General features: G+C 39.7%; 2 protein-coding genes across 4 annotated transcripts in view; both read right to left on the bottom strand.

The window, feature by feature from the left end:
- pld1b (phospholipase D1b) overlaps positions 1–17,346 on the bottom strand; it is a 47,342-nt gene extending 29,996 nt beyond the window's left edge. For 2 of the 3 annotated variants that reach the window (XM_072378394.1, XM_072378396.1), the window contains exon 1: positions 4,878–5,125. The gene's annotated coding sequence lies outside the window, so the exon portion shown is untranslated. Of the gene's footprint in view, positions 1–4,877; positions 5,126–17,271 lie in introns of those variants that run through there. The other variant, XM_072378395.1, reaches the window with a different exon arrangement.
- A 1,207-nt stretch (positions 17,347–18,553) lies between these two features.
- LOC140284647 (uncharacterized) lies at positions 18,554–25,367 on the bottom strand. Its single transcript, XM_072378567.1, has 10 exons — positions 25,074–25,367; positions 24,925–24,997; positions 23,975–24,259; positions 23,755–23,856; positions 23,310–23,643; positions 22,883–23,010; positions 21,387–22,801; positions 20,195–20,308; positions 20,032–20,117; positions 18,554–19,389 (listed from the first exon to the last, which is right to left on the bottom strand). Exons 6-10 carry the CDS (start codon positions 22,999–23,001, stop codon positions 19,075–19,077), a joined length of 2,049 nt encoding a protein of 682 aa, XP_072234668.1. The 5' UTR covers positions 23,002–23,010; positions 23,310–23,643; positions 23,755–23,856; positions 23,975–24,259; positions 24,925–24,997; positions 25,074–25,367; the 3' UTR covers positions 18,554–19,074.
- Positions 25,368–25,404: the final 37 nt, after the last annotated feature.

The raw sequence follows: 25,404 nt of genomic DNA, 5'->3' as shown, positions 1-25,404 counted from the left end.
AATGTTTAAAGTGGTTATAAACAAAGCTGTGGTTTGATGAAGCAAAACCACACACTTTCAAAAAGTCTTCTTCTGATGTTGACCATTGGCCTGCATGTCACAAAGACACTACTACGCTTTCATCCTAATTTGGAAATCATTCAGATAATTCAGGAAACAACACATCAGACCACATTATGGAATCAAGAACAGGCTCATAAAAGTGGACCTGTGAAGACAGAACAAAAGAAGCTGCTGAGGCTGCAGATGGTACACAAAATTATCAATTATTCATGGTGTGTGAAGTGTTTTCTTGGACACTTTGAATCCACACTGTACCAATTAATCATGGCTGGGATGCCAAAACGTGGCAGAGTGTTGCTGCTGCTGATGTGCATCCCTTTATGGCCACAGTTTATTGTTTTCTGGTGGCTGCTTCCAGCTGGATGATGCAACGTGTCACAAATCAAACATCAAACTGGGTTCATGAACATAAAAGGGAGTCCGGTGGCCTCTAAAGGCACCAGGTCCGAATCAGAAGAAGACCGACTGATCAAATCTCAACCCAGTGTTGGTATGCTGTTCCTGATTAAACTTCGCTCCATATATTTCTACTCCACCATATTTCAGAGGCAAATATCACACCTTTTACCACCTGTAGCTGTTGTGCAGATTACATATAGTAATAATATCAGTAAGTACAGCATGTCATGAGGTTTTACTATAGATTAAACCACAGATTAGGTGGTACATTAAGTACGTTTTGATAGCAATTCTCTTGTTCTTCTGACTACAGGTTGTAGTATATCTAGACTGTTTTTTGCTACTTTCACAAGTAAAAGATCTGAGTAATTTTTCTAATACCTCCAGTGTCTGGTTGTTATGAGCTGCAAGTCTAAACTTTCATTTGAGTAATTCTTTGAGCATGAAGAGGTAAAACATAAGTATTTTGCAGGAAAATCAGTACAAATGTGTCAATCAGATCTACATTTTTTTTCTTAACAAGTGACAACCTCCCAGATAAGAACCCTTGATCTGCTGGATTCGCATCATCTTCCATATACCTTCACAGACCATCTGTTTTCGTACACTGTTTAGGAAAAGCCACACATTCTGATTAATATCTTACCATGCAAACTCAAACAAATTACATGCAAATGCAACAACTTTTCCTTCCTGTTACCAGACCACCACAAACAGTTGCACACACAAAGCATGGAGTCTGTATTATGTAAACGATCCGTCAGAAATATCCCGAGTGACTCTGCTTATTGCCTCACACTGGTATTGAAACGGTGTGAAAGTGCATCATAGGTGTGTCTCCAGACAGCTAACAATAACTCCTGGTGGAACCGGTGATACAAGGAATTACAAGTAACAGAGAAGCGTGGACAAAGACTGGGGAGAAAAGGTCACCAGAGCAGAAATCTGAGATTTAATTATCTAAAAAGAAGTGTTCACCCTCTGGTCTGCGGTAAATGATGCCACTACCACTAAAAATCTGTAAAAAATAGAAACCTGAAACCACAACACCACATTCGAAGCAAACAAAAGTCTTAAAGAGGAAGTGAAAAATTGCTGATCCACTATGAGAATACATTTTTAATTGTTTTCAAGGTGAAATTAGATGTGCAGAGACTCAGATGACTTGACCTATAAAACTAATCTGTACAGCTTACTACATTCCATTCAAGTGTCAAAACATCTTATCGTCTTACCCGTCAACACAATACAAATTCCATCAAGAAAAAAGCTGGATTCCAGGTCTGAGTGTCTATTCTTAGCTACGGATCGCAAGAAACGAGACCAACAAGTGAAATAAATGTCAAGGCAAGAAAAAATAACATACAGTAAATACTTTCAGTGGTTATTTGTGTTCTGGGTTTGACAGAGAGTCGAAGTCATTAGAGTCATCTTCCAAATGACTACCACAAAAATTCATAGCACAAGTTTGGGTTGCATTTAGAAAAGATTTCGCCTCCTCAACACAGGCTGAACTATGAGCAAGGTTTAAAATGTATTTATTTGTTTTGGAAGTGGCTTGATTTTTAGAACAGCTTCCAAACAAATTTAGATTTTTGCATTAATCCTTAGTCACCTCTGCTTGTTAACTTAATTTTAAGTGTTTTAACTTTTACAAGGGGAGTCTTTTCTGATGATCAAAACCGTACACAATATGAAGAACTTGTATAAAGTATGCATGACTATACCGGGATCTCATTCTTTGTGAAGTATACATTGTGTTTTAAAGCAACTCTCTCAGAAACTGAGGCTTTAGAGGCCATAAAGATCATTTAAATGTTTGAAATAAATAAATGTTCATATTCATCTCATTTAGAAAGAACAAAAAAGTCCACCAGTTAATTCAAACCTAAGTGAACGGAAAAGTAAAGATGAAGAGAAAGTGAGAGTGAGAGAACATGATGCTACCAAACTACTCTGTAGATTCTGGGATACTAAAGTCAGCTTTAAGTCTTTACATCACCTTAGTTTATGTTTTCACTGAAGCAGAGAGTATAGCTGAAGGGTTACTGTGAAACTTATTTGTAAGAACAGTTAAGCATATATGAAGTATAAAAAGTACAAAGCTGTCCAACTGAACAGATCATCTCGCTCCTCCAGTGTAAACTGGAACAAGGTCAGTGGTCCGGTTAAATGGTCTGTATGATCGGAGCTCGACTGGACTGTGCATGGAAACGGAAATGTGATGCAGTTAGTGATGGTATACTTACTGCTGAAGTTTAAACTGTTATTTTTCCTGAGTGACAAAAAACCTTATTGGACATTTTATCAGATCCTCAATAAAGTTGTCTTAAAGTGAAGAAATGCTTTTAAAATGTGGTCTAATGTGTCCCTGACATTTTTTTGTATTCTTCACCGTTTTTGTTTATACGTTCCTCTTCCTTTCTTAACTTCCTTCTTTTACTTTTTCCTTCCATCACCGTATTCCTTCCTTCTTTCCCTCATTTCCATTCTTTCATTTCTTTCCTTCCTTCCCTTGTTTCTTTCCTTTTTCCCTTCCTTCCTACTTTACCTCATTTCCATCCTTCCCTTCTTCCTTCCCTCATTTACTTCTCTCCTTTCCCACCTTCATTTTTCTTCCTTCCATCCTTTCCTTTTTTACTTTCTTTCCCTTCCTTCCTTCCTCCCTCCACCCCCTTTGTGCATTTGCACTAAACACAAAAATGGACCCACAAAAACGAGAGATTAAAGAATAAAACACTGAATAAATGCTCTTTTACTTGTTTACTACTTTCCACGAGTTGCTTTGTTGATGTCCACTTCATTCCATTTTATGAGGAAATTAAACTTCCACTAATTTCTGTATACCATCATTCATTTGATGAACCATTAACCATTGCTTTGCACTTTAATTTTTCTTTTATCAACATACCAGGTTTAAACTACTCATTACTTTTTTTTTTCTCTGAAGTTTTCTGTATTTCCATCCAGCTGTTTGCATGCTTTCATCTTCACAGTGTGTATAAACACCTGGACTGTTATCATGTCTATTCATCATGTCTTTTTTTTGTCTATTCGAGTATAAACAAGCATAATCTTATTCTTTTTTCCTCAATGTTTTCAAAGCATAATGGAGAATTAATGGAGTTATCAGTCTTTTTAACCACCTGCTTCTCATTGCATTCAGCAGATTAATATTGCACCTGATGTGTAGTCGTGTTTATGTCCACTGGACCAGTTTAGGAGCAACATTCTCTCCCTTTATGGTCTGTTTTTGGTTTCCACCCCCTCCTGAGGAGAAGAATTCCTCACCAACTCGTCTCCAACTGTGTCTGTTTGCAGTCTGGTGAGAATACTCTGTGGGTTCAGAACTACAAAAGAGCCTTTTGGTAAAAATCTGCGATTAAAGCAGCCTTCATATATTCTCTCCATTTAAGTACATTTGCTGTAGGCACCTCAAACGGGTTAAACCTCAAACAATGAGAGGAAACCGAGCTTGGGAGATCATTGTTGACTTTGGAAATACCAATATAGTATTTGAAATGATTAATGTTGACGGAGTGTGTGTAAATGTGTGTGTGTTATGTCCAGCCCAGTGAGCACTCACATTAATTGGGTACAGCGTGGGCCAATACCCCCCTCACACCACATCACTCGCCAGGCAGCTGGCAAGCTGCTGAGCCCTCACACGCAAAAAAAAAAACTCATGCATATTTGACAAGTAAGACTTTAAAATCAAGAGCCAGTTCTGGCATTTTATGTTGGCATTTGGAGCTGATCAGAACTCCATAATAGCCTTCAAGAGACCACGGATTGCACATAAGGACTGTGGTCAGTAAGAAAAAGGGGGGAATACTTAGGCTGAACAGCCAATGGGACTGAGTGAATCCCCACCAGATGTTTGGGACTGAATCTTGCATCTGATTGATTTTTTTAATGCTGAATCTCAGTTGTTTGACTTCAACCCATTCAGACCTACAGGTTGTTAGAAACCTAATTAATGCCACTGCTGATTAATTTAGTAGCCACCACCAGCTTTTCACCCCAACAACAACTTTAATGGGTCTAATCTAAAGCTTTGAGTCGAGGTTTTAATGTTGGGTTAACTGTAAAAAGCTCAGCTTGGATTTGAAAGGAGTATTTAAAAGTGCTCTAGTGGTAATACATCCCAACTATATGAGCTAAAAGCCAAAATGCTGCAACTCTGGGAGCAGCACACACATGATTCTGATGCTTTTGAACTCCTGAAACAAAATCTCAGACGCAACTTGAACTAAAAAAAGAGATGCACAACATACCTGCAACCATCAAAGTCATGGAAACATGCAACAAAACCAAAGTGGAAAAAACAAGCAGGCTGTGAATGCAAACACCAGCAATTTTGTACACACACAAACATCAGCGAATAGCTCAACACGGGGTGGAAATCCACTGACCTGAGCGTGGAGAGGCTGAGAGACACCAAACATCTTCATCATCCTCATCAAGCCTTTACTTCTCTAAACTGTCACCTGGTCAGAAAACTAACTTCCTCCGAGTTGAACAAGCTGCTGCTTTCCTCCTCAGCAGCCTCACATTGAATCTCCCCACACTCTACTGTTGCTTTCCAACACACAAACACACACATGCACAGCACAACAGGAGCTCTGACAAACAGCCTGAAAGGTTGAGAGTCTGTGTTCAGAGTGCAGCAGCAATGCAGAAGGAGGAGCGGAAGCTTCAGGTGGGTGGGAGTTAGTCAGGACGTACGAGACGCTATAGGCCTGAGGACCCAAGAGCCCAAAGACAGCCAATGGGAGGAGTGGGAGGAACTTTTTGTTTGAGGTACCCGTTTGTGTTAAAGAAGCAGCCTGTTCAGGGTTTTTAGCATGAGGGCAAAGTGGCTCAACTGGAGAGTCAGATTTGAGTGTCAGATATGAGAGTTATACTTCCACAAAATCCTGTGACTTCAGGACTACCTCAAAATCATGTTTGGAAATGTGTCTGTTATCTAAAAATAGTCTGTCAAGATAATGACAGAGGCAGAGGTCTGCATACTGAAACTGAACTGAAACCTTAACTCCGCTCTAAAGCAGAACAAGTGGTTTCCAAATTTGAGCTACTTTGAGAGCCCTGCATTAAGCACTCAACAGGGAAGTAAAGCTTCGAGTCATTTTAAAGAAGTCACTAAACATTCTCTCCTTTCAGCTTCTACAAAATCAAGACGCTTTGAATTTTGAGATATTTAATCAAAGTCTGAAAAGCTCACCTTGGCTGAAATCACCACACCTAACTGTGCTGAATGGCTTGTCATCCTGTTGGGACACACCCATGATAAATTGGTAATGATATGTAACTCAAGCCTTTTCTGCTTGAAAATCCCCTTTAACTGCCAAACCACTTTGTATCCAAAACAAAGAGAGGGCGACTGCAGGTTAAAGGTAAGAGTAGACAGATTTTAAACGTCAAATTTTACAAAAAGAAAAGTTTCATGGTAGGAAGGTAGTACTTTTGATATTACCTGAAACATTGGGATGAGGCTTGCATCACTGAACATTTCTGAAGGGTCGAGCATTCTCAAAGATTTATTTCAGTCTGTCTCAGTCATTTCAGGTTTAATGTCCACAATAGCCCATACAATCAGTTAACTTTAAGTTGTAACACAAACTCAGACACTTATTTTGGGAGCCACAGACTAAATGAGGAGACAGAGCTCATATTGTGATAAGAGAGCAGTTAAATCAGAGCAATGAAACGTTAAACTCTGATCTTATCACAAACAGTTATCCTCTAACACACAAATAAAGTAAAGAAATGTTTAACGTGGGCAGATTTTGAGTTAATACAGCTGAGGCTGACTCAGTGCAGCAGTGCTAAGACCCCAGTGAGCAGTTTAAACTCTGGGTGCTGTGGATCAAAATGCACCTTAAACAAGTATGGCTAGTTTGGAAGAGAACATGGCAGTACCTGTGCTGACGTCTCTGACTTGCACCAACTTGTCATCAAACTAGCTTTAGTCCCACCCAGCAAGTAGTAGGGATTGGTTTCTCTTGTAGACAAGATAACAGGGTTAAAAACTTGCTTTTAAGAGTGATTTCAAGTCAGATTTGCAGATTTTCGGTTGAATTGAGGACTAGGAATATTCCCCTTAAACTGCTCAAGAGCGTCTTTAACGTCACTCTCAATCTGAACCTCCAAACATTGAGTATGTCTATTACAGAAAACCTCAAAACAAACTTTTCATTCAACAAAACAGGAAAAATGTCAAGGGGGTGCACAATTTTGATGTAATGTTAATGTTATAAAGACTACACTAATCGAAGGGATGAATTTTTATTGAAACTGGGATTCAAGAGTATCAGGATTATAACACGTGCCAATGATAAAAGATCATTGTTTGGAAACAGGTTGAACCTGTATGATTCTTCGAGAAGCAGGTATGAGTAAAGCTGGGGCCTGAGCAGCTCCGCGCCCGAGACGAGCCGGCCGACATGATTCATTGTTGACATTCCAGAGCAGGACCAAAGTATTCAGACTCTCACCCACACATCAGTTACTGTGACACACACATTTGTTTCTCCATGTGAAAAGCTCAAAATACTCCCCGAGTCTCTTTACAGCTTAACACCAAAGCTGACCCAATTCTAACCCTAAAACCACATCTGAATCCTCCACAAAGCAGTGAATTTACTCCATACAGTCAGTTTGAAAACCCTGGTGAGTTATCAGAACACACACAGACACACACAAAGCTTTTACAACACTGTAGAAACTACACAAACTAATTAAATGTTTAAGAAGCCAAAGCACATCCATGTTGTCCAAGATTAAACTCCAGCATTTTGTGCAGGTTCCATGAGAACATCAAAGCAAAATTTAGAAAATATGACACATATATACAGTATGGCAAACATTTCTTAATCAGGAATATTCAGATTGCTCAACCCTACATGCAAGAAGTTTCGAAGAGGCAACAGGCAGCCTTAACAGTAAGCATCAAAACAGGCCCAATTCTATTAAAGGTGTTAAAAGTGTTAAAGGTTTTTGAGGTTTCAGGTGACCACACAAAAATGAAAAGTTTCTAAGGAAAGTAACAAGAAGAACAAGATTACTGCCATGCGGGTGTCTGCATCACCAGTCAATAAAGCTTCATCATTGTATCCTGTTAAACAAACAATTTTGTCATATTGGCACATATGGTATACTGTTACTGCTAAAAAGTTGCTCTAATTCTAATTCAGGTGGATGTTTGGGCCAAATCATGCCATCAAATTTGTTGCTAGAATGTTAAAGCAACACAACAGAAACATTCAAAACGCCTCTGACTCATTTTGAAGTACATCAACCTTTGTTATGCACACTGCCGGGCCAGAACCTGCCCTTGAGCGCCTTGAGGCTTAGATACTTAACTTCAGAACCATAGTTCCCTTTGTGATACCACATAACAGTAATAATAATAATAATAATAATAAATAAAGCAAAAAATAAAAAATACAGCTGCATCAACCAGACCAAAGACAACACAATGGGAGGTAGTGAAGAAGAAGAGATGAAGTCTACAAGCAAGGCACGGCACACGAATAAACCTCAGATTGGATTTTACTGCTGGAGAGACAGAAAAGTATAACTGATTGGATCTCTTGTTCTGTGGTTTTTAGTTTGCTTGGCTCTGTCATCGAAGTTGTTAACATGCAGGTTTACAATAATGAAAAGAATACGATTGAAGCTGTGGTTGATTCCTGTAATAAAACATGTTTATATACTCCAGACATTTACTTTAGTGCTCTGTATCAGCACTAACAGGAAATTCACAACATTATAGCAGCAGCGTTTTCATCCCTGTTATGTTATTCATCAGAGATTGAAACACAAGTTATAACCTTATGGTCTTCATCTCTGATGAATCCTCAGTTAGCTCCTCAGTTCTGTTTCAAACTAACATGGAAATAAGTTCTTTGGTAAAAATCTTTGGTTGGTTTTAGCAAATTTAAAACAAAACTCTTGGAGGTTTTCAGACTTGAAAAATGTTCTCCGCTATCTTCAGTTCATGGCGCTGTTTTATATACAATGTGCATTACATTGCTGATTTCACACACACACCACTTTCAGATCCTTCAAAAATATAAATCAGAAAAGTCTAACTGTATTACAGATGAACTAGAACATTTTATTTTTGTATTTTGGCTCTTTGTGAGGTTGTTTTTTTCCTCACGTAGTATATAAAAACATGCAGTTTTATCCTTGTTAGGTCTTGTAACATTACACCACCTTGTCTCTTCCTGGTGTCATCTAGAGCATGACTACAAATTCACATTCGCTGTATTCACATACAGCGGTGCATGTGCAGGGCTCAGAGGGAGGGTGGCGTTTCATCCCACAACAGCAGAGGGAGCCAATGAGCAAATTAATTGCAAATAAAACTCCATTATCTAATATCTTGTGCAGTTTTGTTAATCAGTTTTTGGTCACATTATACCAGTTCTACATTTTGTTTTCATCTATTTTCGCTCAGCGAATGTGGGTAACACATATAGGTTGACTTGAAAACACTTCCTGGAGGCTGCAGAATTTGTAGAGCAGAGAAAACAGAGAAGTCACTGAACAGTGAAAAAACACTTTCCCATCTTTGAAAATCCCTGGCTATGAAAATGTGTATGTTGTGATAGTAACTGAGGATTTTTGGATAAAACTACAACCCGTACTAAAATAAGAAACCAGAAATGATCAAAGACAATGTAGGAACACATTAACAGGAGGTCATAAAGAATTAATAGCAGCTGGTGTAATAAAAGGTATATTCAAGGGCACTGTGGAGTCAGATATAAACAGAACCGCCTCTGCACAGCGTGCTATCATTTCCTCCTCTATATCAATACTGTGTATCAAGCTTGTCTTTGTGTGGCTGCTCATTACAGAGCAATCAGCTCCACCATTACTTTGACTAACATTTTAATGATTATTCCTGTCTCATTTTACTGAGATCAAACCTTGAATACTCAGCTACTCCACTTATTTGGCTCACCAACATTAAGTCGGAGGACTTATCTTACACTACCATATTTTAAAAAATTAGAAAGTTCCATGTTGCAACTAATAAGATTAAAACTATAAGTGGTACTTAGAAAAGTAAAGTGTTCCATAACAGTTTTCCTGTGCACATAAAGGAAACATCCTTTCTCAGAGTAGAGACCTCTTAGAAGTCTAAAACAATGAAACAGTTTTGTAATTTCTCTCCAGTATACGTCATCGTCCTGTAATGCTGGGTTAGTATTGTGGTGCTTCTGCAGGAAGTCAGCGCCAGCTTGAAATGACTACTGCGCTTTTGAAAGGTGCAACAAGAACACACATTATTAAAAATGCCACACAGTTACTTAACAGCCTACCAAATGCCCCAAAAATATTGCTGATCACAACAGATAGACTGCAGAAATTTTAAGGAGAGGCCTTTAAAGTAGTAGGAGAAACATTCCTATGCATCAAATTATGAATATAAAGTGGATAACAAGGCCATCTACTGGTCAGGTTAGTCAAATGCATCCATTTACTTCATAATCAGACCTATTAATAATCCAAGAGGAGACTATCAATGGTTATCAAGTTAGTGAAATTTCATTAACTGATGCCCCTGTTGATCTGCAGAAAGGAAAAGTAATCCTTATTGTAGCTTCAGATCATAAAAAAATACTTTGAAATATTTCCAAAACTTGTGACTATGAACAAAGAGACTTAGAAATGCACAGCAGTGTTTTATATATCATTTCAGAATTAAACACATGATATTATTGAAGTGAAAAATAGGCTGAGAAAATAGAAAATACACTTAAAACAATATTAAATCATGTTTTATGACCATTAAATACAGATCTTATATGTTTAACAAGAATAAATATATCCTTTAGGTGGCTATGACCGCTGGAAAATAATAATGATTAAAATAATAATATCGAAGACAAAGAAAATGAGGAACCTTTACTTATAATGTAAGTGAAGTATTCAGAGTATAGAATTTACTATGTGTCCTGGCTGCAAACCTAATATTTCCAGTTGAGGAGGAGTGTCATGGTTTCAGAGGAGGCATTTGGTAGCAGCTTAAAAGCAGCTGTCAGATAAGTGTTGTGGGGTTAAAAAGACTGTTCTCTGTTTCAGTTAAAAGAGCTATTTCTCCCTAAAATGTTGCCACAGGAAGAGAAGTGAGTCAACCTCCCAACATGCAAAAGCTCAATGAAAGATATGAAGAGAAGTTTGTTAACTCAAGTCGCTGCAGGTGCAAAGCTACTTAATGCTACTGACAGTCTTTAGCTGTTGTTTTTAGGCATCATTAAATCTTAATCTTTCAGTACAGCCAATATTTGATAATATCTAGCTGAAACAGAGAGCTCTGTAATGTTGTATAACATCCTGTTTCATAACAGCATCAGAGCGACTGTACTGCTAAACACACAACAGACTCTAAATTCATTTAATATTCTATTTTCAAATTAGAAAAGAAACAAAACGATAATGAAATTTTATGAATGAGATAAATGGGTGTTTTTGCTGTTGAATAACAGAAAAATATAGATGACAATTAGATTTATTTAGTAGAACATAAAACTAAGTGCTAAAGGAGCACAGAAAAGCTTAGTTTGTTAGAGTTTATGGGTTTGTTCTTGGGTTTTGTTTTCGTTTCTTGTTATTAAGTCACAGGTTTTGTAACGATTTATTTTTGTCAAGTCCTTATTTCTCTTTTTGTTTCTTGTTATTCATATGATTATTCTGGTCTTCATTCAGTTTGTTTCACCTTCTCTCCCATAGTTTCCCTGTTCAGGTCATTAGCTTCTCTCACTCGTCTGTGTTCAATCTTCTCAGCTGCAACCATTCACTGATCGCTTCTCCACATTATCTAATCTCCCTGGTTTATTATAGTTTTTAAGATCCTCGCCGTTGTCAACTGATGATTTTTCCCCTGTCGGTTTGTGTTCCTGTTCATGCTTAGACTCACAGGCAGGTTTAGTTATTTCTAAGGTTTTTGTTGCTCCAAACAATTACAGCCTGAATCTGTCCACTTATGCAGCAAAAACATCACCATTCTTGGGTCACCAGCATTACAGCACAGCCACACCAGTGGGTGGGACTTCACACTCATCCTCGTCGTCTTCTGAAAGAAGTAAGGACAAGGCTTGCTTTTGAAAGCGGTGACCGAGGAGACAATCAAGGGTTCATTTTTATTCACAAAACTGTATCTACATACAGCGGGGAAAATAAGTATTGAACGAGTCAACATTTTTCTCAGTAAATATATTTCTAATGGGGCTTTTGATGTGACATTTATCATTTCATGTCGATAACAAATCAGTCCAAAAGTCCATAATTCAAATCATGAGTTCTGAGGTTAAAGGACACAGGGAATAAGTGTTTAAAACATGAAGAAAAGAAGGTGCAAAAGAGCATGGAAAGCCAAGAAATCAACTGAAATCTGTCACCATTTAGAAAGCAATCCTTTGCTCTATCAGTGTAAATGAATATCAGCTGGTGGCCTATAAAAAGGCTTCTGATTACCAAGATGTCACACAAGAAGCATCTCATGATTGCTAAAAGCAAAGAGCTCACTCAAGACCTTCGCAACCCAATTATTGCAAAACATACTGATGGTTACAGACATATTTCTGAACTTCTTGAATGTTCCCGCAAGAAGCGTTGGGGCCATAATCCGGAAGATGAAAGAACATAATTTCATCATAAACCATCATTGTTCTTGTTTAATTCTAAAAGGATTTTGTTTTTCTGAAGTGAATGTTTCATTAGGTGTCCTGTGGCCATGTTCACATGCACAGCAATATCCTGATATTAACCTGGTTAAAGCTTTACTCTGAATAAGATTTTACATTCTCAAGGGGTTATCACAGCACCTTGCACCTACAGGCTCCTGAGTTGCCAGGTCAGCTAATCATGAGCAACTTTGGATTTATGTTGGACTTTTAGATCAGATTTTTTTTTGTCATGCATAGTAGTCATAAACCTGAAATTTGTCCTCCACTTTTAACCCATCCAGGTTGGCACCTGTTGACACACACATGCACATGGTCACACACTCATAGAGACAGATGCCATACATTGGAGCGGTGGTGGAGCATGGGCGTACGGTGCCTTGCTCAAGGGCACCTCGGTCGTGACAAGGAGGTGGACTGACAACCTAACCCTAACCCTTTTCTTTGAGTGGCGAGAGCGAGAATCGAACCGCCAACCTTCCAGTTATTGGACGACCCACTCTAACCACCAACTACATTCTGCAACACTGGCACCGCCACAGTTCACAGTGCAGAACAAGAAAGCAAATAAACAGAGGAACATTCATGTTTATGAGTTGTGTATTGTGAGAACTAATCTACACTCCAGAAAGCTCATTAGTAACAGCAATGCCAGGGCTTTCCTCCGACAGTTAGGAAGATACATCCTGCATCCAAGTCTGTAGCAGGTAAACCTAGCTACTTCTTGGATGTCTTTTTGGTCACTGAGCAAGTGGTGCAAACCCTGGAAGAGATGTGTGCTCCTCTCTCCTGCAGCAAATGCATACCACACACATCCATTATGAAACCAGTTTATTAGTCATTGATTGGACTGTAAATGGAAACATCAATGAAACATCCAATCTGAATGTTAATCTAATCAGACAGTAAAAATGAGGTAAGTGTTTCCAAAAAGCACAACTATGTTGCATATTTGAAATCTTTGCCAAAGTAACGCCCAGCAGTGAGCGAGTCAACAAGTCTGACATCATTTTTGATTGGCTGATCTGATCAGCAGCAAGATACGCCTGACAGCCATCATTCATGAAAAGAGGCGGAGCGGCTCAGATGTTCTTGGGTTAAGAAAACTATGAGAAAGTAAATGACTAATGCAAAAGTGACATTGTGTAGAAACCCCAACATAGAGAGCACTCAAACCACTGCAAAATATCTCAGATTAGAGTCGTGTACATGAAGAAAAATTTCCTTTCTCTGGACAAGTTCTGAGTAGCTGCTAGCTTAGCTACTCCTACTTGGTTTAACAAACTGAGAGCTCACTGACAGCTGTTTACTCATGAGTACTTGGCATAATCCTGCTTTAAAAAGAAAAATAATATATCTATCCCATTAAGCAACACCAGCAGTGAAGATCTAGAGACAGTATGTTGGAGTAAAATTTAGCCCTCATGAGACTTTGGACAGACATTTGTGTTCCCAAAACGATCAATCAAACAGACTTCCATCCTCTGACTCCTCATTTATCGCCTTAACATCCTGAATTATTGAACAACTATGTGACAGTTGCTAAATCAGTTTGAATCGCGAACAAAAAAAATTTGTTTATTTGCTTGTTTTCTTGTTTGTTTTTTTAAATCAACAGCAGCTCCACCTTCTGATTCACCTGGAAAATATCACAGAAACGTAGTTCTTGCTCAGTGGAGTGGAGAGGCTTTTAAATATATGTGATAAAAGCACGACTGTCTTAAAGTCAGGTCGAGTAAGACATCGTCTTTAGTGGTGTAACCTTTGTAGCACCATCTGACGGTTTAATGAATAGTGACTGCCAGTGACACACTTCCTCTTTCATGCTCTGGAAAATGTATAATATTGTGTGTGTGCATGTGTCTCATGTGAAAGGTCAACTAATACAGATGCTCGATTCCTATCTGTACTTTTCAGCATCTGATTACTTGTAGTGACACAAAAGGCATCATATTTTTGTTGTTTTTAATCTGATGATCTGAAACTCCTGACCCACAAAACCATGACTCAGTTGAGAAGCTTTCACCAGTCAAACCAGTGGCACAACAAACTCTTTGTGAGCTCAATTTACTAAGAAATGTTTGGCATTCAGCTTACTCTCCCACAGCTGCTCAATTCACAATAAGTAGCAGAAGGAATATCAGAGTTCACTTAAGTGCAACAGATATACCCGTTTAATTTAGAATCTGAATACAATGGCAAGGCTAGAAAGAGACAAAGAAATGTTTGACAAAATACAAATAGATTATAATCAGTCTAAACTGCCAGAAGTCCCTCTCTTAGCTCAATTTAAACACTTTTAAAAAAGGAAAACATCACTTTAGGTTGGTCTTTTTAATAAAACTGTGATGGGTCAAAACAGTTTAGAATATTTCCCCACAATCCCTGCCATCAGGCACAATTTCCTGCAATATAAATTAGGGCATGAAGAGTTAATTGACCTTCCACAGAACAGTTGCAATGTCCCACACACAGGAAATAAGTGAAAACAAGGGAATGACCAGCAGAGGATGGTGTTTCTACAGAGATACACACCATCACACACATCCAGGGGGTCATAAGACATGACTGAAAGAATCGTCTCATACTGTTTTCATGACCAGAGCAGAAACTGAATATTCATAACTTGCACAGTTGCCAATGAAGTTACCAATGGCTTGCCTGGATCCATGCCGTCCACTCCCCTAACTTGTTATTGGTCTGGCTCTGTGACATGAAACACCAGTTTCCTGGTTGTTAAACTATCGGTCCTATGAGTCCTCCAGGAGCACAAATAGATTACTGTACAAAGTCTTGATCCATCTCTCTTTTTCTTATAGAACTGGGTAACAAGTGCAGGAATTTCTTGAAACATGATCAAACATAAATGTAAATACAGTACATAAGGCAAAAACAGAGTTTGTGCAATTATAACAAGCTTGAAAGTCAATATTTGGTCTGAGCACCACTCACACACACTGATAGTCTAAAAGCTCAAGGGGCAGTGGGCGTGGAGGATTATTCCAGCCTTTGATCAATATTATCAGTCAGTCAGACTGTAAGTGAGGCTGAAACACCCATCAAACTGCTGATGGAGCATACGAATAACAAAGGAACGATACAGTGCTGCGTGAGAAATAAATATTCACAAAAATATAATCAGCTTTCCACATAAATCTTAAAAGTGGATGAAGAGAATCCAAATAAACAGATCAGACAAAAAATGGAAACATTTCCGTAAAATAAAGTGCTGTGAAAAAGTCCGGGTCCATTCTTTATATATGTCCAGGAAAACAAGAAGTAGACTTAGTAATTTACTGAAACATGAACAAACACGTCACACAGTTTGTACAATTCTAAAGAGCTTTAAAGTCTCCATGGAAGGGTGGCTGTCAAGAAGCCATTCTTAAGGAAGGGAAGCAGGGAGAAAAGGCTGAGCTATGCCAAATGACACAAGAAGTGGACTGAAAATCAGTGGCAACAGGTCTTATGGAGGGATGAATCCTCCCCAGAGCCCGGACCTCAACATTATTGAAACAGTGTGGGATCATCTGACAGAGAACAGAACAAAAGGCAGCAAACATCCAAAGAAGAGCTTTGGGATGTCCTTCAGGAAGCCTGGAGAACTATTCCTGAAGACTACTTAAAGAAATGACAGAAAGCTCGTCTGAGAGGGTTCAGGCTGTGTTGGAGAATAAAGGTGCTCTGACCAAATATGGACTTTAAAGCTCCATAGAATTGTACAAACTGTTTCTGCCTTATAGACTGCATTTATATTTATGTTATTTTTGGTTGAAATTTATGAGGAAATTCTAACTTTTTAAGCTGCACTGCATCATTCCCTTGTTATTCACACACTCCCCCAGAAGTTTGATGTATTTCAACCTCACTTACTGTATCTGACAGTCAGTCTTTATTTTCCATGCCATGACATTTTGCTGCTGATAACATTGATTAAAGGCTGGAATAATCAACCACGCCCACTGCCCCTTGAGCTTTTAGTCTATCTGTGTGTGTGGGTCACATAAGAGCACACACACACACACCCACAAAGTCAATTAAGCACTCCCATGCTGTGGACAATGTTTGCTGGAAGAGCCATAACATTCAGGATCCTGCTGTAAGTCGGTCCCATTAGTGACTCTCTGTGGGACTGGATGGACATTATTTACACTGTAGATGAGCAGGTCCATCTGAAACCTGTCACACAGTAAAATAAATACATTTGATGTTTCCTCTCTTCACACTCTCTGTTTCCTTCCTGTAGACTTCACACCACATCAGCTTACAACAACTTCTTTGTGGCCACAGTCGTCATGTTACCCCACAACTCCTTGTTGCAGCAGGAGGGCAGAAGTGTTGCAGCATAAATGAACAAGATGGTGGAGCCAACCTCCAGTGGGTACCTGCCAACTGCCATCAAAATCGTAAAGGCAGCCTGTAAGTGGTGATGGCTCAGAGTCACAGTATCTCTTTTTATTGCTTTATAATGATGGAGCGAATACAAAGTCATGGTGGAAACAGAGAAGAGTGAACAGATAAAGAGCTGATAAAAGCGGAGTATATATACTTAGTAAAAAATGACTTGTCTAATCAGTAGAAGCGATCATAAGGCATGATCAGGAGGTGGTGCTGTATATGAGGGGGTACGCCATGTGATGGCCAGGCTGATATGGAGGAAGTGGTTTTATTTGCTTTCACCGCAGAGTATCGTGGAGTTAAAAGCGGTGACACATGGACACGCTGCTCATACAGGTCTAACTTGTTCCCATCTTCCCCGAGAACCCTCCGCGTACCCGCCGCAAGGCCAGCGTTTGGCTCCGCTGATCATCTGGATGAATTCACAGGAGATTTACGAGCACACATGTCGCGCATCTGCGCGCTGCGTTCCAACACAACACCGAGATGCGGTACCTGACCACTGCAGAGCGGCCGTTCGGATGCCTTCACACCCCTGATGTCACCAATCACACGCAAACTTTACACCAAAATACTACTAATTACGCATTTACGCACCTGCGCTTCCCTAGTACGAGCAAACTTTACCCGATAATCACAAGGTGACACCTTTAAACATACACTCAAAAGGGTCCAACCAGCCGCTAAAGACAAAAAGGAACCTTACCTTCTGATGTGAGAAGAAGCGACAGCAGCTGCTGCTCAGAGACTCGAGGCGCAGTGAGCCGGTCACCAAAACCAGCTGATGAGTGTAGCGCTCAGTAAACACCAACAGCAGGACTTCCTGTTACTTTACTGTCAAAACAAAGTCCCCGATTACTGTCAAAATAAAATGTCCACACCCAGACAGAAATTATCAGCGTCGAGAGGATTTTATAGCGCTTAATTTAATCTAAAGTCTATGATTAACATAAAATCTGTTATATCTATAACTACAGCATCGAAAAAAAAACAGATGGAAAGGCAAAACAAATTTAACTTAAATCTTGACTTCAAGCTGTAGGCGTACTTAAGAAAACACCAGGATAGTTAAAGTCTGTATTTATATCATATAAATAATATCAAATTAAGGTCATGAGTAAAATCTGAGGGTGTGTTTTCATTAAATACGTTATACAGCCCTGACAGTAGTTTCAATAAAGTGAAATTAAGTACAATAAAAGCAGTAAGATAAACCTGAAGTGCTATTATCTGAATCTAAAAAACAAAACAAAACCTCATCTGATATATAAATGCAAAGGAATACAGATTCTAATAAAAGTATAACTTTGTATTGTACTATACTGGTAATGTTTAAATTTAATTGTATGAACCATATTTTTTTCCAACTTTCACTGGTATTTTTTTCTGCTAATATGCTCAAAGTTTCAGATAAAATAATCTGCCAATACAGGACGGAACACTAACTATGGGAAACATCACCATCTTTCATCAGGACTGTGTTTTTCAATTTTTTTTTATGCCCATGTAACGTTCTGCTTTCCCTCAAATGCACCTTCTCACTAAATTATGCTCTGAGTCACCTGAAAACTGTGTTTTGTCAAATGTTCTGCTCTCTCTGTCCTTGATTTTTTTTAAACATGTTGGCAACTGAAATCTATCCCAGCTGCCATTAGGAAAGAGGCAGAGTACACCATGCCACACAGAGACAAATGAGACAAGAATCATCATTTGACCTGACATGCATGCTTTTGGGAAGGTGAGAGGAAGCCATAATACCCAGAAAGAACCCTTACATGCATGGCACGAGCATGCCAACTCCAAACAGAAAGGACCCAGTTGGGATTTAAACCAGGAACCTCCTTGTTGTGAGATGACCGTGCTGACCACCACACCACCTAAAACAGCTAATGAGAAAGCAGAAACTACCACAAGGCCAAAGCAAGAAGTTTCCAGATAAGAAGCATTTATTTTCAGGCTCTTGTTGGAGAAGGACAACAATAACTGCATTCTGTCTGCATCTTTTTATTCACTTTATGAGAAGGTTTTATTGTCATTTCTACTGTACAGGAACTGAGCATTTTATTAAAATGGAAAAAAAAAATCTCTTTAATTCAAACACTCAATATTCACCGACAACAAAACCAGGAAGAATTTTCCAGCAACAGTGGAAAACTGCATAAAAAGATAACATTTGTACATATTTAATTCAACCAGCAGCCAAGTAGAAAAAAAAAGAAAAAAATGTTTTTCACATATTTCTTAATGAACATATAGAAAAAATACTTTTTTCAGTATGTTAGTGCTCAAAATGTTCATCAATGGACTGAATGTTCTACAAGAAAAAAAACAAGAATCAGAACTGCAGATTTTAAACAAAAAAATTTAAACATGAGTTTGTATAACATGGCTACCAGAAGACAAGGTAAAATACTGCAGGAATCAAAGGAAGACTCTTTACAGAGTGTTTATGTTAGTTTCCATGAAGAAAAAAGCATTAAAGTTGATTATTGTGGTTGAACTCAGTAAATCAATGCCCCAGGTGGAAAACTGAAGTGTCTAAAGTCTTAAAAAGGTCTTTAAATGGAGTCAGCGCCACATTTCCTCCTTCCTCTGATGTGTGCTTTGCTCTCAGTCGGGTGTGATGCTGCATCAGCGGCGTCACCGGCTTGAATGGGAAGGTGTGTGTTCCAGAATTTCTCACTTGAGATTGGGTCAGACCTGGACGGCTGACGGACGGAGCCCCTGCTGCCTCTGAGGAGCTCTGAGGAATCTGAGAGGACGGCCGGTGCTCTGCTGAGTGTTCAGCTGCTGTCTCAGAGCAACGTTTGAGGGAAACTGGACTCTGAGGAGCAGAACAGGAAAAACAAAGAGACATGATGTGATTAAACATCCCATTTCATGCTTTTCCATGTTTTCTGGCTTATCCGCAGTTGAAATGATACATTATCACCTTAAACGTCACCAAAAGCTGAAAAAACGAGGCATGTTTTAGTTTTTTTATGCAGAAGGAACTCATTTTATCTAGTAGTCTCCACTCAATTTTTTTCTACAACCTTTTTACGCACACATCAGACAGAAACAAACAATGTGATGGAGAATGCGCCGTTGTGCATCGCATTTATGCCATAACCGTGCTCATCACAAATTAAATGTAGAGGGACGTAACTTCATCTTGCTCTTCGTTCGCCATCTTTCTCGAATGCCTGAGTTTGTTGTTGTTGGTGGTGAAGACGTCAACAGGAAGTGGCTCTATTAGCGATAGTTGAAATGGGTACAGCGCCACTTATCTACTGTGGTATTGCATGCTTTGTGCCAGTGATTCGATTCATTCACCGCCATGTAACAAAGGATTACTACCCTTGCTCAGATAAGGAGCATAACCAAACTATAGCTATAATCGAGTTAATCTCATCATGTAGACCCACTGAGTAACGCTCTCACTAACAGCCTGTCAATAAAGTATTTATAGTAGTAAAATACCTACCATGTTGTTTTTCTTCTCTCCATTATGGCTTCCACTCTTCTGCTGAGGCTCAAACGCACACCCCGCACCGCTCCTCTTTTCACCCTCTAAAATCCAAACAATTACAGAATATTGTTAAATTCTACTGGGATGAAGCATTTTATTGACTGTGAATAAACAATACCTGAGTGGACGATGGTCTGACTACTGTCCTGCTGATCTCTGTCCTCTTTGTACGGCTTCAGACTCATAAAGAGGGTTTTCAGAACTGAATTTGAAGAAGTTTCTACAGCAGAGTCTACAAGATGAACACAGCTTTAACAGTTAGCACATTTCAGCAGCATAATTACATGGTCTAATGGTCCCCCCCCCCCCCTTGGCACTACCCCTTCACTGTGTAGGGATCGGGTGTTCCTTTTTGGAGATGAAAGATTAGTGGTCATCCAGCCTTTCAGCCTTGAAGAGGAACTCTGGTATTTTTAAACCTAGACCTCATTTCTGGCATGAAATATGTTCATAGCAGTTTGGTAAATGAATGAATGAATGAGTACTATTGCACTGTTAGCTCATAGCTGCAATAGCTCCAGTAAGGACGTCCATCGTACTCAAAGTCGTCATTCACGTTGTCAAAATCTGATAAATATCCTGCCATGTTGCACAAAACTATCAGTAGCAAACTACGTGTGAAGTTAGCCGACTGTCACAGAGCTCAGAGTAAATAAGCTGTGCTGCAGCAGCACACGTCGATGAAGTCATCCCAGTAGATGAGTGTGTAGAAAGCCGTCTATAAGCCCCCCCGATAGCCAATAACAACAACACAGCAGCTATGCGCTAACAGTGCAATAGTACGTGTTCATTCATTCATTCATTCATTCACTCGTCTTAAAGTGTTGGTGAAATAAAGACAGATAATGCCTTATTTAGAGGCTGTATACCGGAGTTGCCCTTTAACCTTGGGGGTCATTTAAATGGCTAGTGTTATGGGAAAGAAACCAGTCTCCCAAGGGAAGACATATAAAACTCAATTCTGAGTTCATTTGAGCCGGGACCTAATGAGAGTCTGTGACCAGTCCCAAAGTTACAGAGGATACAAGCAGCATAGGAATGAAAACGAGGATGAGCTGAGAGATAAACTCTGACATTACATATTCAACAGAATATAACCCACATCTGAATAAACTCTTAAAAAACATGTCTAAAATGTCTGTGAAGGCTTATTTTCCACAACAAATACACGACCACCACTTCTTGGTTACCAATAGAAAATACCTTGTAGGAGGCACCTTGTCCCTACAAAGCAGAGAGAAGGGGACAAGGGGAAGAATCTGGCCAACAACTGGCATCAGCATGTGAATGAAAGTGCATCACATCCTCACCTCTGAAGGGTGTAATGTCAGGCAGCTGCTGCACAGTCTGAATTGTAGATGCATCACTGGGACAATCGGACACGAGGCTGCAAACTGGAGTCACCAGATGCTTTTCAGGATCATTTTCCTTCTTTGGGGACAATTTAGGAGATTCCAGCCTGTGAGAAGTTTGTTTGGCATTTTTTCTGACCGGGCATGGCAGAGAAGACTTTAAACCAGGAGATCTTTGTTTGGGGACCGAGGGTGTGTTCTCAACTGACTGCTGACTGCAGGGAGGAGTTGTAGAGTGAGCTGTTTGAGAAGGCAAGCACTGGAAAGAAGCAGGAGTCTCAATGAGAGGGGTTGCAAAAAGGCTGAGGAAGGATGTGGCAGAGGTTTTGTTTCTGGTCACATCTCCAGACTTGATTACGGCTTGAGGAGAGGCTGGAGCTGTCACAGAGTCAGATGCTGGCGTCACACTGTCATTGAGAAGGCTGGCAGAAAGGGTCTTATTACATCCAACTGAAAGATCACCATGACTTGACATTTTACTGCGGGTCTCTGGGGTGACGTCAGATGAATAGGCCTCCAGTGTGCTCGGTTTGATATTAGATTGTCTTTTTTTAGAGCTGTGGTGGATCTCACCGAGTTGTTTTGCCGCAAAATGATGAAAAGCAGCAGCGTTTGCAGAGTCTTTTGTCTTAATAGAGCCAGTCACACGTTCAACAGGATTAGAAGCTCCGTCTTTAAACTCCTTGAAACCAAAGGATGGAGGGAAAGGCTTTCTAAAAGACTGTGAATCAAATGTTAGACAAGAAAGATGTGGCTTCAGTTTGGTAGGTAATGTCTGACTTGTGAGTGTTTCATCTCCTTTGCTTTCGGAGGATGCAGTGTTCTCTGGTTTGACTTTATGCAAAGTTATTTGAACATCTTCCTGGCATTCTGACATATCTGCCTCTAGTTTCTTATGATCTCCAGAATTAAGATAATGGTCAGCGTAAGTCTTTGAAATCAGGCCGGTGCTCACTCGGAGGGATGGCAAGCTCTTGTACATTCGTTGCTTGGATATGCTCGCTTCATGTTTTCTATTGAGCGACACCTTCTCATTTCGGTTTTGTGAGCTAAACAAAGGGACTGAGATTTCTTCTGAGGTGATCTTTGGAGCACAGGACACAGTTTGTGCACTGCGAGGGGTAAATGTTTGGCCAAACGTAGTTTCTTTAGTTCCGGGAGTTGTAATGAAACTGGGGAAAGGTCTGGACAGCTGAGGTCCAAGCACAGCTTCCACTGAATAACAAACTGGCTCCTCTTGGTTGTGAGGGGTTGATGGAGGGCTGTGAGGCTGGGCAGCGTCTGACTCAGGTACATCTGTGACATCGGACGATGCTTCTGTCTGACATGTTGATGTTTCCTTCTCAGCATCACTGCAGTTGTAAAAACTAGGCCTGAAAAAAAGTTATAAAAGATCTCTAAATGATTAGATTATCACGTCATCTGCCAGGAGTGGCAAGTTTGTATGTGCATACCTGAGTGGTTGTATCAGTATTTCAGGGTTCCTATTTGTTTCTGTCATTTCAGACTCCTCTGTGTTTGCTGACGACTCCTCATTAGTTTTTCTGGCAAGTTCATACCGATCACTTTCCATTTTTAAAACCTGCAATGAAAAGATAATCATGTCTTTGTGACAGGCTGCTAGTATCAAAGTGCCTAAAGATACAATTTAAAACTGCTTCTTTGCTAAGTTGTCTGCTTTGTGTCGACACTGGTTCATCCCCTAAGTTAGTAGCCTTTTTTCTGCTTGAATGATTCATAGGTGGCCAATACCCAAAGAAAAACGTTAAAAGACCTTCAGAAAGCCTGGAGAATTATTGAAGTCTGAGAACTTAAAAAGTCTGGCTTATTAGAAGGAAAGAAAAAGACACGAGGGCTAGATAAACACACTGCTGTCCACACCTTATCCAACAGTTGTTCAGTGACATCATTAAGTGGCTCATGGGAAAACTTGCAATCTTCTCCTTGAAAGCATTTTCCTTTTCTGTGAAAAAACTTGCACGGAAATGACTATGGAGCTCAGTAAAGGAAACATCTGACATCCAAGAGCTTGCAGATTCAAACAATTACCAGTACACTGAGTTTCTAACAGAAAAATATTGCTTTTGAGCAAAAGGATATTGTGCATGTATGGGCAGCTTTCCCCTTTGGAGCATGCTCCTTGAACATAAAATTTGCAGACATCTTTGATGAGATCATTGTACCCCTGAACGTGCTCCAGTTGGCAGTCATCAGCCTGGACACAGAAAAGGGGAAAAAGCTTTTTGTAAGGAAAAGTGTTTCATGAAAAAATTAAGGATTTTCACCTTGAAGGTAAAGTTAACTTGTGAGCTTTGATGTAACCTGCCTTGATGCATCGCCCCCAGAGGAAATGTCGACAAACTAACCGTCCATCCACAAACAAACCGTTCTGCTCCTTAAACTCCTGAGACATGAGTTTTGTTTTCACCTGAACGTCATGAGTGGGAAAATTATTAGAACATTGAAATTCCAATCTAATAAGTTAACTACATTTTCAAAGAGAAGCGTATTTTGACTCCTGTCACCGACAGCCAGGTCCTTCTTACCTCCTTGACGTCTCTACTGGTTCTTCCAGCTTTTCTTGGCACCGGTCCATCTCTGTAATCCCTTCTGTCTGTGTACTGCTGCTTTTTCTCTGTCCTCTTTCCATTTTTCTTTTTCTTTTTCTGACTTTTGCTGTGTCTGGTATCGCAGCCAGGTTTATAGCCGCTTATCATTTCTTTAATGTGGCCAAGATGTTTACGGTCACCGTCATTGCCCTGCCTTTGGTAGTGGTTGGCTCGGGTGTTATCACCATAGGTTCTGGTGGTCTGGGACTGGTAACATCTCCTCTGTCAAAAGATAAAGAATAGATATTAAATCTCAAGGAAATTTGGATATTTGCTGCATTTATACAACTGCAAATTGTACAACCCCTTTCTGAACTGTTGACAATCCTTTTTAACTGCCCGTCTAATCTACAGAATAGAATATAATTATATGTTCTTAACACTCAAAGGAGAATTATATTGTTGCAGAATAATATGAGGATCTAAATAAATATGAAGAACAAGACCAAACAATCATGTAGGGTAAATGCGGCTGGTAGGGAGGACCGCCTGTATCTTTCTGGATTGCAGCAGAGCTGAAGAAGCCTCTGACTGATCACACTCAGTTGTTTCAACACTATGTTAAGAAGAGGATAGTCGGTGTTGTTTATCATGTTCACCAACTTGGGCAGCATTCTTCTTTTAACAATCAGATCCAGAGCAGTTCCCAGCACTGAGCCAGTCTTCTTTATCAGTTTATTCAGTTTCTTTGAGTCACTGGCTCTGATGGTACTGCCTCAACAGATGGCTGCAAAGCAGTTTCCCTCTCCACAACTGACTTGGAGAATATATGAAACATTTCAGTGCAGACACTGAAGGACCTTAGCTTCCTTAAGAAGTACAGTCTGTTATTTCAGGCACCTAGCAGACGCTGATGGAGAAGACACAGATTAAAAAGTTCTGCTCACCTTCATGTGATAATCTGGCTGATCAGCCTGTGTTTTCCTCTTTCTGCCTCTTCTACCATCCTGAGACTCGTTCCTGTAAAACACAAAAGTTAGCGGAGGAGGGGTAATTCACACAGAAGTGTTTTTTTAATCAAACTTAAATCAATCACCGGTATGTGACGCCTGAACGATCTTGACTCCTGACGTCTTCATTGAAGGTTGGCAGTCCCGTGAACAGGTTTGATAAAGCCATTTTGTTATCATCAGTTTTTTTGTCTTTGTTAAAAGTTTGCAGTTAGAAGTTAACAAACTTTCCTGCACGTGGTAGTGACGCTCGCAGATAAACACATCATCCAACACGTAACCTTCCTACAGGTGACCTTGTTTTGGTTTTCATGTTCATCTGCACTGACCTGCAGCCTTCTAATGCTTCACATGTTTCCGTCAGACATCTGCATCACGCTATCGTCGACTTCCGTGTTTGAGACCTACGTCACCTCC

The sequence above is a fragment of the Leuresthes tenuis genome, unplaced genomic scaffold (assembly GCF_036924035.1).
Source record: "Leuresthes tenuis unplaced genomic scaffold, fLeuTen1.0.hap1 SCAF_24, whole genome shotgun sequence".
Classification (NCBI taxonomy): Eukaryota; Metazoa; Chordata; class Actinopteri; order Atheriniformes; family Atherinopsidae; genus Leuresthes; species Leuresthes tenuis.
Note: the sequence above shows the minus strand (reverse complement) of the source record. Positions and strands in the feature narration are given on the sequence as shown.